The sequence below is a fragment of the Atractosteus spatula genome, chromosome 9 (assembly GCF_055471065.1).
Source record: "Atractosteus spatula isolate fAtrSpa1 chromosome 9, fAtrSpa1.hap1, whole genome shotgun sequence".
NCBI lineage: Eukaryota > Metazoa > Chordata > Actinopteri > Semionotiformes > Lepisosteidae > Atractosteus > Atractosteus spatula.
This window is the reverse complement of record NC_142714.1, coordinates 8,159,994-8,174,048: the sequence shown is the minus strand read 5'-3', so window position 1 is coordinate 8,174,048 and position 14,055 is coordinate 8,159,994. Positions and strand designations below refer to the sequence as shown.

The following is a 14,055-nucleotide window of genomic DNA, read 5'->3' as shown; positions in this document are numbered from 1 at the left end:
TGTCACCAGATAATTCTACCTGTTTTAACTGTAATCTCTATATTAATATGGGTTCCTGACCTAATGTATAACGATTTAAAAAATATCAGCACTAAAAGGTTCTATGTTTTGAAACTTATTTGCTGAATATACCGTATATCTTCGACGTATTTTCACTGAGATCCATTCAGTATATACTTCCATCACAGTTTTCAAACTGGTTGAACAAAATTCAACCAGGCCTTTACATCTTCTCTGGAAGGGTGTGGACAGACAGAATGGTATTGAAGTCAGAGATGGCTGGAGATCCAGAGATGAGATATGTCTGGCACATTCCTCCTCTGCTCATGTTGTACTGTAGTACAGGGGCTTCTATACTTCCTCGGGCACTTACCTCAACACCACCAGGAACTTGACGGGAACAGAACCCACAGACATCTTTCATCCGTCCTGACCAGTGATGAGGTATACAAGAACGACAGACTTTAGGACAGTCCCTGGGTTGCCAGCTGCCAGGAGGGGAGAAAGACCCACCTTCAGCCTCCTCAGGATGGCGGACACCCTCTTCTGCAGGTTGTCCCAGCGCTGGTTCCCCTCGTGGACCATGAGCTTGAGGCGGCTGGCCGCGTCGGTGCGGTTCTCTCGGGCCAGCCGCCGGTACTGCTTGTTGACCAGCTCCAGCTGGGTCAGCCGCTCGTGGACCTGCCTCTGGAATGCCTGGAGAGAGGGGAGGAAGGGAGATGAGTGACCTCCGTCAGGCCGAGGGAAGCTAACAGGAGCAATCGTCCGCTCCCTGGCAGAATCCAGACTTTCCATGAGGGCTCAACTGGAGGTCCAGTCTGCAATTCTGGCCCACCTTAGAAACTGACGGTACAGTAGCTGAAGGCTCATCGCCTACACATGCAATGACTGTGACCAACATGTGTGACATTCCTGCCCCACGCTCCTTGACTTTACAACTCCTGTATGCTTGCGAAACAAATCCAGATCACAGGGATCTGGAGTGGTCACATGTGGGCATGTGGATGTTTTAAATTTTCCTTCCAAAGACTAGGAAGACAGTTCCTTTGCGGTTAAAATAGATTTTATTGTAAAAGGGTCCAGAACATTTACTGATCAAAACAGATACAGGCTGAAAAAAAGATCTGTTTTTTTTTAAACAATCTCACTCTGAAAGCATCTGCAGAAACATGCAGAAGTGCCCTGCTTGTCGAAGAGGGATGTTGTTATGATCAGATGAATATCCAAATCCGTGAATCTCTAGCTTCATAATAACACCAAGAGAATAGGATTTCTCCCGAGATTAACCTCCTCCCTAATCAGTATCAAGTTCTTTTCTCCTTAACTTTTCAATTTTTTTCTCTCTGCTGTGTGCGAGGTCTAACAGAACACAGAAAGTGTCTAATTTCTGAGTGAACGCAGAGCAAACGGCAGTTCCTTCAGACTCACACAGCAGAATAAAGAGGACAAGAAATAAGGCGAGGACGAACTCATGTGTAAAAGAGGGTTTTTATAATCTACTACTTGTTGAGTTGTTGAAAGTTGAGGTTGACCAGAAATACTGTTTTCACCAGCATCACACTAGTCATAAAGGTCTGCAATTGTATTTATTAATAGGACGGTCTGGTGCGTATGCAGTAAACACCCCATCAGAAAACAGAAGAGTCTACACAGGTACAGGGCTTTCTGTCCTAGAAGACGCCCGCTGTGTTTCAAGCGGTTTTTAAACAAGGCGCTACCTCGAATTTCTTCAGCTCTTCCTTGGCGTTGGTGTAGAGGACCTCCGCGGAGTTGGGAGAGGCCGCCGTCCTCTCGGCGGTCTTCAGCCAGTCCTCGAAGCGCGAATAGTCCTCCAGGAACCTGCACCACAGCCTCCAGGTGTCCTCGATCCTGGGGTGGCACAAAGTAGGTCAACTATTTTATAGCATTGGGGTCCTTGCCGTTTACAGCATTCCAAAGTACAGTAAACCCTCGGTTCAACAGACTTTGGATTTAACGGACAAAAACAGCTAAGAGGGGAATTTTGTCTGTAAAATCAGAAATACAGCCGGCCTTTCCCTGGAATAATGAGAAAATAATAAAAACAAATTAAAAATCAAGCTCTACATAAGTTTAAAATTCAGGAATATCAATGGTGCCCTGTAAGAGAAGGTCAGATGCTTATGATGGGCGTTTATGGTTTTAATACAATATATTTATGACACGTGGAATAAACAGCTTGTATATGTATGTTACAGAAGGCACAGGGACACTTTTCATTGACTGTGTTGCTTGCAATTGTTCGAAGAATAAGTGAAGAGTTCCATTAAGCACATAAATACCTATGTTTTCATTTGATACTGTGATAGTGTGTTTTTGACCTGAAAAAACAATTTGTGATGTAACAGACATTTGGCAAAAATGGACACCCTTCCCCCTTATCAGTCCATTAAACAGAGGGTTTACTGTACTGTACATCAGTGTGAAAACCTGAGGATTTTTCCTCAGGTTGAGTTTTGCACAAAAGGAAAGGTAAAGGGAAGATAGAGATATCGGAATTATTTCTGCTCCCTGCTTTGCTCTGGCTCTGTTCAAGCCCACCCATCTCCATATCTGAACAGGAATCTCTCACCCATCAAGCCAACACGCCCCGCATCAAGACCACGCAATCGAGTAGCCCTGTGCAGAAAGTGTGGGTGATGGGGCCAAGTGTCCCCAGACAAGGCAGCACCACGCACTTAAACCTCCTCTCCATGGACATGGCGCAGATGTTCCTCCAGCGGCGGTCCAGGCTGCGGGTGGTCTGCTGGATGGAGTCGCACTCCGTCTCGCTGGTGCAGGCGTCCGTGTCGTGCAGGAGGACGTCGCACAGGTTCAGGACCGACGTCACGCCCTCCGAGTGCTGCTCAATGTCTCGCTGCAGGTCCTGGGACACACATACGCGCACAAAGGCAGAGGAATTTTACAAGTCTGCAGACCCCGCTGATGTATAAGGGCGACAGAGTGGATTCCCTTCATGTTCCCCTGAAGATCAGTTCTGCAATGGCCCTTCATCTAGCCCCGCATTCTGCACATTGTGGACTCTAGTGTGTACTCACCCTGCACTACGTGAGCGACTACTCATTCAGCTCTTTTACTCCAAGACTCCGATACAGTTTAAAACACACTGATGTGCATGAGCCTTTCCTAATAATTACAGTTAATTGCTTGCTGACCTGCTGTGAAGTGAAGCACTTTTGGAATAATTTTTTAAAAATATTTATGCTATGTAAGTAAATGTAATTTAGTATAATATTAGTTGTTGTTATTCTTACTCTGCAGATACACATACTGTACGTGCACAAAGACCTACAAGTCCAACAAGAGGATCTTGCTGGCGGAACAGCTATTTCACTCTGCTGGAAGTACAGCTTTTACATATCTTTCACTTCTAGCCACGTCTGTTAAAATGAGAGCCTGTGTGAAGATGCCCGATGAGACCAAGGCTTTGTTTACTCGGTAAAGTGCCTTTTGGCAACTGTCTTCCTGGCCTTCATGATCCCTGCACAGCCACAGGCCTGCAGGAGACTGAACCTCCAGTTACAAGCAAAATGAACCCAGTGAGCATCTGTGTTAAACTCTTAAACCGTCCTTCAAAAAGAGAAACTTACACTTGACAAATTACACATAGTGCAACTAGAAACTGAAGTGGAGGAGAGGCACTGAGAAGCAGATGGTTTACCGCTCTTAGGAGATTAACTGTGCTTAAATAAATATTTTGCAAATGCAGCGTATTATCAAGTTTTAATACTTAACGCATAAACATTCTCATGTCCTTACCATCATCTGAGCGAGAGGAACACCTTCCGCAAGTTGCTTTGAGGAAGTTGCACCCTCAGAGGCTCTGTTGAGCTATAGCACCCACTAACCCCATTTCACTGTAGCAAATATCAAGGCCACTCTCTGGTGCCAAAAAGAGAGTCCTACTGACTAATTTTTAATAAACTTCACAAGGGCTTAAACAGGCTCTCTGGGTGGCATACTATGTAAAAAAATCTGGATAACACGTAAATACCAAGGCATAATCCCTTTAGCTCCAGTCAAAATCTTTACACTGGGTCATTAGATGTATTGCACCAAGGCCAAGTTCACTTTCCTACAAGGTAATTAAGATTGGCTGTGTAAAGCTGAAGGGCTACCCAGTTTGTTTTGAGATGTTAATAAGCAATGGAGCAAAAAGAAACATGGACGCACTCCATCTCTGACCCAGGATTAAAAACATGTAAATCACCTTACAGGAGTCTGCAAGCAACCGGTGCAATTAACCCTTCTGCTGCTCATTTCCACACTGACAGTGTTAATTAAACATGTGAATCTTTGGATATCTGCTGTGTTGTTCTCTACTGTCAGTGCTTGTAGCATCTTTCTTTCTTTAGGGATTTTACAGCCAAGATTATGTTAGCCACAACAGCTAACAGAATGAAGATGGATAGACTACCAGCAACAGCAATAAGTACTCCATTATTGTCACAGGAGGCCAGTACTCTCTTTGCTGGGGGTGCAGAATTACTAGGGACCCCAACAATTAGTAGTAATAAGATGTCTACACAGTGCAGGAGGTGAAATAGGATGTTAATGTATTCCTTGTCTATTTGCCATCCGTCACTGCAGTAATGGAACCTGTGACACTTCCTCCCTCTGCAGAGGCCCACTGCTGTCGTGATCAAAGTTGCTTTTTGCCCTTGTCCAAATACTTCTGCCCGTCTTGGCTTCTCAGCCATCAGACAAGACGTACTGCAAAATGCAGAAGACTGCGACTTATTTTCTTCTAATTAACATCTATTAAGAGACAGTAGGTGAAACATCCCTCCTGCAAAAGTCCCATACAAGTCTGTTCAGTGGAAATCTCTACCTGCTGGCCATCATTACAATCTCTCTATAGCACAGCTCCCTCCTGCAACCCATTAAGATCACAGGACAGGAGCCCACCACAGATCAGCCTTCTGGCTGTACGAAAGATGCCAGCTTTTGAAGATACCTGTTGAATAAATATTTGTTTTTTTTATCTGTTTGTTCTAGGAAATTTAAAAAACAAGGTCCTTGTGAGTCCTCCACCCACCTGCTGTTCTGCTAGTTTCCTCTGGATCTCGTCATCGCCGCAGATGGTGTAGATCACGGGCTTGGCCAGCTCCGTCTCGATGCGGGACAGCCAGGTGCGCAGGTTACTCATGTTCTTGTCCAGCTGCTGTACAGTGGCCAGTGTATCCTTCAGCTTCTTCACCCTGCAACCATTCAAGCCATCAAGCATTACTGTTCACAGGGCCTGTGCCTGGAAATCACCCTCACCGAGTGCTGTCCATGTTCAAACAGAGGCAGGGACTCTGAGTAATGGAGCTCTGGAGTCAGAGGCCAGATGTACAGACACTTTAAGAAGCAGCCGAATTTGTGATCTGTGAACTGTGCGAATCACCCAGATATTGGAGAGGGAGGAGCTATGTACTGAATTATCTGTTCCAGCAATCCCTTGAGAAATCATATTTTTCATGTCTGAATGTGTGATCTAGTTTAGACCAACCAATATATTGTTAGAATATTGCCAGATAAAAATAGCAAGAGGGAATGCTTTTGTCACTGTCACGGAAAAAATTAAAATGATTTAAGACTAATATAAGATTCATGGAAGATGACTTGACAGCATAATGTATATGCGCCGATATGATATTAAATCCTAGGTCCCAATCCATATGTGCTAACAACAAAGCAGGGAAAAACTCCAAATGAACAAGATGAGATGAAAGGCCTCTTTCTATGTGTAACTGTTCTTGTGTTCTAAAAGCTCACCACTAAGCCAAGCACTGTCGCATAATTCAGCCTACATTTTAATGGGAAAAGCCCCAAATCCCTCTTAAAACGGGATTATTTCCGTCTGCTCTGAGAAGCACATCAGCTCTTTTGCTACATCTGGGGAGATCAGAGAAGTGCACGGCTGCTCTACCTGTGTCACAGTGAACAATGCGCATTACAATTCAGCAGCAGTTTGCAGACCCTCTTCCTGAGACTGTTAAGTTCAGGGAGCATGATTTATCTCTTTACAGGAGGGTGCTTGTTTTTGACAGTATAAATTGCATTCCTAAAAATGGAAGCATTTAGCCCCAGGTTCCCCAGGTTTTCTAGGTTAACTATGAACTATTTAGTTGGAATATTTAGACAGGCTCTGCTATGGAAATGAACCATTTCTCAACTGTATATGACATTCTCTGAGCAGATCCCCTGCATGCCACCTAAACCAGACAGACTCAGCCATGCTTGACAAATTCTGTAGTACATATATTGGTACTATATACCATTTACTATTTTCTGTGATTATCTCTGCAAGTCTTGACTGAAAACATGCCCCGTGCAGTATTTAGCAGACCAGTAGATTACGCTTATTATTCTGTACGATAATAAGATGACAAGAAATGCTTTCATTTTCAGGCGCCATTGAAAGCCTCTTATTTTCATATAATACAACAGTGAAATACAGACATCAGGTCAGCCAGTCAAGTTCAGTTTAGATGCTACTGTCAATTTATACTCATTAGTGGAAGGCCATGACTTGATAAGCCTTGCTTAAGTGAACCTGCTACTAGATTTTATGCCTATCTAGATCTCTGCTCTGCATATTTTTTTTTTTACATTTTAAATTTGTGTGATTTTGCTGCCTGGTTAAATGTGTTGACTTTAAGGTCTCCAGATTTTTCCCATCAAGGGCTTCCTTGTCTTTGTGAAAGGCGAAGCTTGCACTGCATGCAGCAACACAGGCAACATGAGATGTCCTAAGCTCATGTGTCAAGGCTAGTGGGGCTGTACCATTTTCTTAACAGCCTGTTAGTTCAGTCCATCGCACTGATCTCTCTGCAGCGAACAATGCACCTAAAATGGTGATTTCCTCCAGGTAGTCAAGGGAGTAGATCTCTGCTTCATGCAATTGAAAAAAATGTTGGGGGTGGTGGTAGGCAAAACAGGTTTCTCTCATCTTCCAACCGGTGTCTCTCGCCCTGCACGGAGAAAGTCTCTCTGCATCAGCTTGTTAGTGGCAGGCAGGCACCCATACATGCTGACAAAGCAGAGCCCATCCCCCTCCTTCTCTCTCCATCTCTGCATCTCCTCACACTGCATGCTTAGCGTTCACTAATCTCGCTGCCAATTCCTATTCTTAATCAATACCGCACAAGTGTAAAAGAGCTAGGATTACTGCAAAAAAAAACCTACTTACTGCTCTACGAGGCTAGTCCATGTCACCCAGCTGAGAGTCCTTGCCTTGGCTCTGCCTCCTTCATGCTCTGCACACTGCTAGTCCCCTCCCCCCTGCTAATGGCCTCCTTACTCACTGGTCCAGCTCCTCTCGGGCCGGGCACAGGCTCGTTCGCCCGCCTATCACAGCGACGGCAGCCGCTCTTCACACCAGGGGAAGGAAAAAGGAGGGAAAAGTCTCGGAAAGCGGACGACCTGTCGGGCTAATTAAGTAATGCACGGAGGCAGCCGTGAGTTCGTAAGGGGTGTCAGAGAGGCTGGCTTTGTGTTCGAAATAAAATCCGACACAGACTAAACCGCTATTGTCCCTGCCCACAGCTACAAGGACAAAAAAAACATGCTTTGAGCAAGTTTAATGGACTGACTAAACATTAGGTGTAAGGTTAACGTTCATTTTGTCAACGTAAGTAGTTTGGTTAAAAAAAAACTTTAAGGGGGCTCTGTAAACATAAAACACTGTGTTACACCAATATAAAGTCAAGTTGAATGTGAGCTCATCCGGTGCGACGACATCAGTAGTTGATTTACCAGCAGAGAGAGAGCCAGAGCAGAGAGGATCAATTATAAATTCCCCTGAGCTTATTAAACATTTGTTTCATGTATCACTCATCAGTCTCACAAATGAAAAAAATTGAGTACCTGAACATAATTCTCAGTGCAGGAGAAATACTTCTGTTCTTTCCCTCCTTTTCACACATAACCTTTTGCCTTGCCGAGACCTCAGACCTTAACAAGGCAGCTGACCCTTTTTCTAACGCAGCTGACCCTCTCTTAGGCCCACGTCACTGTTGCCGTTGTGAAATGCCTCTCCTATAATGGTTGCTATGCAGAAGGAGGAAACAACTAAAATTTCCTTGCGCCCGATTAACACTTAATGCGGGTGAACAGAAAGAGAAGGCTTGCAGAAGATCAGTTTGGTGTAATTTAATAAGCTATTCACTTGCGTAGCCATGGAAGAATCAAAAAAAGACATTCACACCACCTCAACAACAGCTCCGCGCAGAGTCTGTAGTACGGCCGTTACAATGATATAAAGGAGGGAAGGATAAGAAATGTACCATGTGTAGTGTAGTGAAAAAAATGTAGTGTGTCATCTTTTCAAGCTGCAACAGCAGAACATATTAAATGAATTCACTGATTCGCTTATGTTACAGAACAGCTCACATGTGCCTCTGAAATAGGAGTCTCCTTTGCGTTGTCAGTGGGCTCTCGAACTCAAAATAGCTCAACCCCGGGATAAACAGTGGGCCCTGAAGAACACGCTGTTTAATTGATAGGCTCCTGTGTAAGGATGAAATATCAGTCTGCAGTTAATCTGTGACTCACCAGGAGATGGAACCCAGAGCTAAATAAAAGAAACCGCGTGCCCATCAGCGTGGAATTAACATCTTTTTTTTCCCCCCCGTTTGCAAGAGAGGGGTAAAAACAATCTGAAGTCACCCTACTGCAAGGTCCTCTGTGAATAAGACTTCAACAGCAAGCAGGAGCACTTCACAGGAAAGAAAGCAGAGCGAGAAAGGCCAGAGGGAACAGGACAAATACAAAGTCCTCCACACCAAGAGGAAGCGTCAGCGTTTTACAACGGAGAAACAGCTCAATGAAACCGACTGGCTTGAAGGATGGGTCCTGAGACATGCCTATCGCTGGCAGTCCCTGGGGGCGAGGATTAAGAGGCAAGGACAGCCAAGAAGAGTGTCCTCCCAAGGCAGCGCCCTCCACTGGCAGACAAGAGAGGCAGCTTGAAGGGCCAAATACAGAGCCACTTCTAATCTCCACTTGGAGCAGGCACATCAGACCCGTTTTTACTGTCTGCAGTTTTATAGCCCTCATTCATCAACTCATGGAGCTGGTAACTGCTGGTGTAAATTCCAGAGTTATGATTCTGACCATCAAACTCTACTAATCTTCGATCTGGAGACTTGATTTTTCCCTCTCGAGGTAAATGATGTAAGTTCCTTAAACAGGAAATTGTCTTTAGAGTGAAATTGTTGACACAACAAAAGAAAAAAACTACTGTAACAATATCTTTACAGCTTGATGTGGAAGATCCCACATGTCCAGATATTTGGAAAAGAAAGGCTTTCACATTTCTGGCCATCAGAGAACGGGCCAGGCCCTCCCTGACCCACACGATTTCAGGACTCAGTCAGGTGTCCTGTTCCTCACCCTGAGCTTCTGGGTAACCATGACAACTGAGAAGCACCATAATGCCATATTTCTCCAGCACAAATATGTAGCCATAGCAACATAAACTCCACATAATAAGTAAGTCTAGGCTTAAATTTAAAGCAGTGTCATGTTATAGGCAGCTTTTTCACCCTCATTAGTCTGTTGTCTAAATACAACACAAAAGGTAGAGGTTAATTGTGTGCTGAATAGCAAAAATAAAGGAAAAAAAATGTTTCATTAAGTTGTACTTTTTCTTTTGCAGCTCACACATACACAACTCCCCACTCTAATGATAATACTTGCTTCATTATATTTTTAAAAATAATTAATAAGTAATCATACATGTCCAACTGCTGAGGATTCCAAAAAAAGATGCTGAGAAGTAATGAGCAGCTCAAAACAAACCTCTCTTTCCACGTACTTTGTTGACACAGAGGTTTCAAACCGCAGCCAGCCTTAAATCAGAGACCGACAAAGAAGGATATGAACAACAGCCAGAAACCCAGCCCAGAAAGGTCAGGAAACTGGATAACAGGGGACAAGAGCATCTGCTTAGAACACGATTCGTTCAGACAATCTGGACCCCATCTAGCAGCAGTCTGGCCTGCAGCACAATGACAAGAGTGCGCAGACAGCAGCTGCAGGCGTGGAGCCAACTGCAGCCACTTATGTTTTGGAACAAAAGATGGCTGCAAAATATTGCCCCCCCCCCCGGCAGACGACTTTCGGGGCTGTCTCCCCATGTCGTGCTGGGAGACGCAGGGTGCTGTGATCTCGGTTCCGTTTCTCCCAGGGTACGATATGTACCACATATCAGAAATATATCCTATGTCGAAGTCACCTCCACTGTAGCGGGACACGCACAGTGAAATCTCGCTGTAACGTGCAGCATGTTCATCCCTAAAACAATTGGGGATTACTCAGCGTGAGGGCCTCCTAAGATCGCAGGCAGAGTGATTTCCATAGACTCAAAGGGAAAAATGGCCCATAGAGACTCCCGCAATTCCAGCACACTCCCAAACGTCCAGCGACGTCCCCTGGCATCCTTCCAGAACACTGGGAAACAGCAGAAGCCGTCAGGAAATGGAAGGGCCTGACCCTCACCCTTCTCTTCACCGGACGACTTCGAAACATGAGTGGGAAGGGTCATTACCAGGTTCTCCGCTCAAACTGGAGCAGGCTGACACCGCACACAGGCTATTGCACAAGTCCTCCGTATATGTAGCTACACTGGTGACGAGAAGAAAACAGGAAATTCAGAGCGATCGTACTGGGCGGATGATTTAATACCCCACCTGTGGAGTGAGTTCAGACAACACTGGGAGGCTGGGAAAAACATTTGCAGGTCTGAAGGGAATTCAGCACGGGTCCAGTCTCTGACACTGAAACAAGCAGGGGCCAGCAGAGTCGGGCAGGGTAACAGACTCTATGAGCGCGAGAAAGGTCAACATGGGAAAGCACCAGGACAGCAGGCATTCCTGCTTAGCTTCACTTCAGGCACTGCAAACACATGGGCAGAGACTGCAGGAAAAAGCAGGGCCTGTCACGTTAAAATAAGCTTGCTCTTCCAAAGTTTTCCCTGCAAACTGACCTACGGTTAAATATTTTACATAAAACAAGACCACGCTTCTACGACGACCAATCGCACGGTAATTAATAGGAATAGCAAATTGCTAAATAACATTGAACGGCAGTGCACACTTCAAGAACTTTGACACTAAAACTGTAAAGATGCATCTTGCATGTTGTTTCATTTACAATGCAAAATTCTGGTATAGGGATTAGAAGTAGCAAATGTACACACTCAATTAAGTGTGCTGAAAAGAAAGCCGTCATAGTGCATTGTTAAAACCAGTACGGAGAGCACTGCCTTGTCTGTCTAACTAGATAACAGATGTCCACTGCACGGCATTCTGAATAGAACAGGAGCAGAATGGCTTGTATGGAGAGTGTGGAATGCTGGCTAATCCTGGCCTCCAGCCCTCTGCTACTGCGTTCTAATGGAACTTCAGTGCTAATGTAATCGGACAGCCTCCGCCCACTGTCAGCTGGGGGGGGCATCTAAACAACTCTGGCAGCATGTGAGCGGCGCTGTAGCCCCGGCCATATGGCAAATCTGACACTGTCGTCAACAAGAACAGAACAAGCATCACGGCTAAATCCCAGCTTCGGCTGCTTCGTCCATCTGCCTGGCGGGCACTTCAGAGAGTTCAGAGAGAACATCTGACCCCCTCATGCACTTCTTAATGACTGCCACCGTTTTCTGGGTGGATGTTTACATACAGTATACTGGGAAGATGCAGGGACTGTAAGACTGCAGGAAACACTTCTGCTGAATCACGACAGTGTACCCATCAAGATCACCACAGAAACCCCACCAGAAAGAGTAAAGAGCTCTTCAAAGATGCACTATTGTACTTCATAGCTACATACCAAGAACACATGTGTTTGTTAGAAATCAAACTGGACTATTTTGTTGGCTTAGAATTATAGAGACATATTTCCACTCAACTAAATTGGGAAGGAAGATGGGTGGGTAGGTTAGAAGCATGACAAGGGTAAAAATGAAAAGACAAGCAGCTAATACTTAAAATTCACTGTAAAGTAACAATGCTGAACGAAGAAAATGTATTTCTCAGAGACTCCGTAACCCATGATTTGCCTTCAGTCATGTTGATTTAAAAACTTTTGAACAATATTACAGACAGCTCAACTCTCTCCATGAATTAATCATTAGAGATTTTGCATTTTATCATCCTGACAACGAGTAAAACCCTCTTAGCTCCAATTAATCACTTGAAAGCTAGCAGTCTTCCATAACTCAGCCCTGTGCTAAATATTGCCTCGATTCAGGCAACATAAATAACATAACGACAGTATTTTAAATGTGCTGAAGTAAAGGGAAGGACACAACCATGGGAATTCTGAAGGCTAATCAGTGGAAGAACAGTTTATTGAACCTGTTTAGGGCCGTAAAAAGCGAGAGTTGAATACTCCATACCCCAGGGAAATTCCATTCTGACACAACTGCATGAGATTAATCATGAATTCCACGTCACACAAAACAGTATATCTGCTTCCTTCCAGTCATAAGATTAATCATTTATACTAAATGGGAAAATGCATTTCACCTGGTCTCTTGACAGGGAATGCCAGTCCCACTCCCGTAGTTTCAGACAGACTCAGCCAGACATTACTATAACTATTTCTAAAAGACATGGGTGAGCACCACTGCAAACACTTCAGTTCCCCATACGTTCCCACTGAGCTTCAGAGCACTGCGCAGCACTCGTCTGTCTCCCCAACACTTTCTTGTCACTTTAATGAGCGGTTTCATGTTATTATTAATTTATTATTGTAGGAGTTAGATAGAATGGCAGCACTTCAACCATTTAACCACAAAACCATTTTAGATGTGCACTACGCACATCAAGCAATAAATTACTCTTTATAAGTGTCCTTGAGATTTCAACAGTGTGCAGTGTTAGGTGCTACAGTAGCCCTGGTAGTGATTCCAAGGCTTGTGCATGCTACACCTCAGTCTGCAGTCAGCAGTGATGTCCTTACCTGGCCTCAATGTGGTCGAACAGGTGTTGCCAGCGGTCGTTGATGTCCTTCAGCTTGTCATTAACTTCTGTCTCCTTGGTCTTGTTGCTGGCCTTGATCAGCTGCTCTCCTAGCTGCTTCAGGTGAGTCTTGTTTTCACTGAAGAGGTTGATTTCTTCCATGCAGTCCTTAAAGAGCAACGGGAAGAAGCAGGTACTTTTTTTATCTTTTTTTGTCCTCCAACGACACCCCCCTCCCCCCTTCTCCTCTCCCTTGGGTCTTTTCAAAGCACTGCTATGAGAAAGGGGCCATACCAACTCAAAGCAAGTCCCTGCTGGCTTCAAGCACGACACTGCCTGAGTCTTCCTCCGAGAACTGAGTCACAAAGAAGAACATCAAATGTCCAATATCAGTAGGGCAGCGTCTTCTGTGTGCAGTAGCATGGCAGACTCTGACACTTTATTGAATGGCCCTTCCTTTTTTAAAGTGAACTTTCATCCTCTGGTTATGTTGGTGTGGTATAAATCATAAAGCCAAGTTGATAAAGTTAGAGCCAAAGACTGACATAAACTCTGCATAAACTCTTCCTCTCCCACAACCCCCCAGTTACAGTATGCAATGTGTGTGCTGCAGAATCATTTACACGGCAAACACTCACTAAGCATAAAAATTCATTAATTAATTCTGTTTACAGAGCATTTTCTCATCCCAAAGGATCCCAACATCCTTATCGTAGTCGAGGGGACCCATTACATCAACCAGTGAAGTGCAGCGCCTCCTGGATGACACAGGGCAGCCGTTCTGCACACGCTGCCCCAGTACACAGCAGTTTGGGTGGAGAAATAAGATGAATTAAATTAACTGATAAAGGGAGGGGACCTTGAGGGAAGCCAGATTTGACAAACCCAGACTGGGATTAACCAGACCACCGGTTAAGGTTAACGCCTCTACTTTTCCAACAGTGTTTTGGGATATTTAATGGCCAAGTTGTCAGGACCTTCGTTTATGCCTGAAGAAAAAAAAAAGCCTCATACTGCCTCTTCAACTACTGGGATGAGCTACTCCCTAGGGCTCAGCCTTGTACATGAGCCACACGACAGTGGAACT

General features: G+C 44.7%; 1 protein-coding gene across 1 annotated transcript in view; it reads right to left on the bottom strand.

The window, feature by feature from the left end:
• The window catches only part of syne2b (spectrin repeat containing, nuclear envelope 2b), a 143,449-nt gene that overhangs the window by 13,000 nt on the left and 116,394 nt on the right, over nt 1-14,055 (bottom strand). Inside the window, exons 110-114 of the mRNA XM_088925437.1 lie at nt 12,970-13,136; nt 5,057-5,219; nt 2,697-2,884; nt 1,719-1,869; nt 514-696 (exon numbers count right to left, since the gene is read on the bottom strand). Of these exons, the coding sequence (XP_088781563.1) occupies nt 514-696; nt 1,719-1,869; nt 2,697-2,884; nt 5,057-5,219; nt 12,970-13,136 (852 nt within the window). The remainder of the gene's footprint in view (nt 1-513; nt 697-1,718; nt 1,870-2,696; nt 2,885-5,056; nt 5,220-12,969; nt 13,137-14,055) is intronic.